Source organism: Rhinichthys klamathensis, unplaced genomic scaffold, assembly GCF_029890125.1.
Source record: "Rhinichthys klamathensis goyatoka isolate OS25496 unplaced genomic scaffold, OSU_Roscu_1.1 h1tg000488l_1, whole genome shotgun sequence".
In the NCBI taxonomy this organism is placed as follows: domain Eukaryota; kingdom Metazoa; phylum Chordata; class Actinopteri; order Cypriniformes; family Leuciscidae; genus Rhinichthys; species Rhinichthys klamathensis.
Window position 1 is genome coordinate 5001 of NW_026606975.1, and position 2500 is coordinate 7500.

At 37.6% G+C, this 2500-nt stretch overlaps 1 protein-coding gene across 1 annotated transcript in view; it reads left to right on the forward strand.

Annotated features, from left to right (window-relative positions):
• Positions 1-283: 283 nt before the first annotated feature.
• Positions 284-2500, forward strand: part of LOC130072477 (methionine--tRNA ligase, cytoplasmic-like) — a gene marked incomplete at its 5' end in the record, with an annotated part of 20132 nt that continues 17915 nt past the window's right edge. The window contains one exon of the mRNA XM_056237597.1: positions 284-454. Coding sequence (XP_056093572.1) covers positions 284-454 — 171 coding nt within the window. The remainder of the gene's footprint in view (positions 455-2500) is intronic.

Genomic DNA, 2500 nt, shown 5'->3' on the forward strand with positions numbered 1-2500 from the left:
CTTTTAGTTAAAATTCCTCAATGATTGTGTAAAACACCCTTTTACCTCCTCAAAAACAGCCCTGTCACACCGACCCGTTTCGGTGCATGTCTCTTTAAATGATAATGAGCTGCTCCCCCCCACACACACACACACACACACACACACTCTCTCTCTCTTCCGTGGGGCGTCGACACAAGATTGTAGTGTTTTTGGGTGAAAACGCAAAGTTTTGAAAACTTTTTTTTAGCGAAAACGCCGTTTTCAAATGTATCCGGATTAATTTAGAGTGTGTGTGTGATAGCTGGAGGGCGAGCTGGAGCAGTGGCTGGAGAAGTCGATCGGCTCGGGCGATTGGACGGCGAACGCTCGGCACATCACGCGCTCGTGGCTCCGGGACGGCCTGAAGCCCCGGTGCATCACACGAGACCTGCGCTGGGGGACGCCCGTGCCTCACGAGGACTTCAAGGAGAAAGTATGAACGCACAATCCTGAGATGTTGTTTCTAGTGCTGTCAACGTATTGTGTTAAAGGGATAGTTCACCCAAAAATGAAAATTAGCCCATGATTTACTCTCAAGTCATCTTAGGTGTATGTGACTTTCTTTTTTCAGACGAATACAATCAGAGTTATATTAAAAAATGTGGTGGATCTTCCGAGCTTTATAATGGCAGTGAATGGCCGTTTCTGTTTTGAAGTCCATACAATTATGCACTTTTATGATGGATAGATGCACTTTTATGATGGATAGATGCACTTTTATGATGGATAGATGCACTTTTATGATGGATAGATGCACTTTTATGATGCACTTTTATGATGGATAGATGCACTTTTATGATGGATAGATGCACTTTTATGATGGATAGATGCACTTTTATGATGGATAGATGCACTTTTATGATGGACAGATGCACTTTTATGATGGATAGATGCACTTTTATGATGGATAGATGCACTTTTATGATGCACTTTTATGATGGATAGATGCACTTTTATGATGGATAGATGCACTTTTATGATGGATAGATGCACTTTTATGATGGATAGATGCACTTTTATGATGGACAGATGCACTTTTATGATGGATAGATGCACTTTTATGATGGACAGATGCACTTTTATGATGGATAGATGCACTTTTATGATGGATAGATGCACTTTTATGATAGACAGATGCACTTTTATCATGGATAGATGCACTTTTATGATGGATAGATGCACTTTTATGATGGATAGATGCACTTTTATGATTGATAGATGCACTTTTATGATGGATAGATGCACTTTTATGATAGACAGATGCACTTTTATCATGGATAGATGCACTTTTATGATGGATAGATGCACTTTTATGATGGACAGATGCACTTTTATGATGGACAGATAGATGCACTTTTATGATGGATAGATGCACTTTTATGATAGACAGATGCACTTTTATCATGGATAGATGCACTTTTATGATGGATAGATGCACTTTTATGATGGACAGATGCACTTTTATGATGGACAGATGCACTTTTATGATGGATAGATGCACTTTTATGATGGATAGATGCACTTTTATGATAGACAGATGCACTTTTATCATGGATAGATGCACTTTTATGATGGATAGATGCACTTTTATGATGGATAGATGCACTTTTATGATGGACAGATGCACTTTTATGATGGACAGATGCACTTTTATGATGGACAGATGCACTTTTATGATGGATAGATGCACTTTTATGATGGACAGATGCACTTTTATGATGGACAGATGCACTTTTATGATGGATAGATGCACTTTTATGATGGATAGATGCACTTTTATGATGGATAGATGCACTTTTATGATGGATAGATGCACTTTTATGATGGACAGATGCACTTTTATGATGGACAGATGCACTTTTATGATGGATAGATGCACTTTTATGATGGACAGATGCACTTTTATGATGGATAGATGCACTTTTATGATGGATAGATGCACTTTTATGATGGATAGATGCACTTTTATGATGGACAGATGCACTTTTATGATGGACAGATGCACTTTTATGATGGATAGATGCACTTTTATGATGGACAGATGCACTTTTATGATGGATAGATGCACTTTTATGATAGACAGATGCACTTTTATGATAGACAGATGCACTTTTATGATAGACAGATGCACTTTTATGATAGACAGATGCACTTTTATGATGGACAGATGCACTTTTATGATGGATAGATGAACTTTTATGATGGATAGATGAACTTTTATCATAGATAGATGCACTTTTATGATGGACAGATGCACTTTTATGATGGATAGATGCACTTTTATGATGGATAGATGCACTTTTATGATGGACAGATGCACTTTTATGATGGATAGATGCACTTTTATGATGGACAGATGCACTTTTATGATGGACAGATGCACTTTTATGATGGATAGATGAACTTTTATGATGGATAGATGAACTTTTATCATAGATAGATGCACTTTTATGATGGACAGATGCACTTTTATGATGGA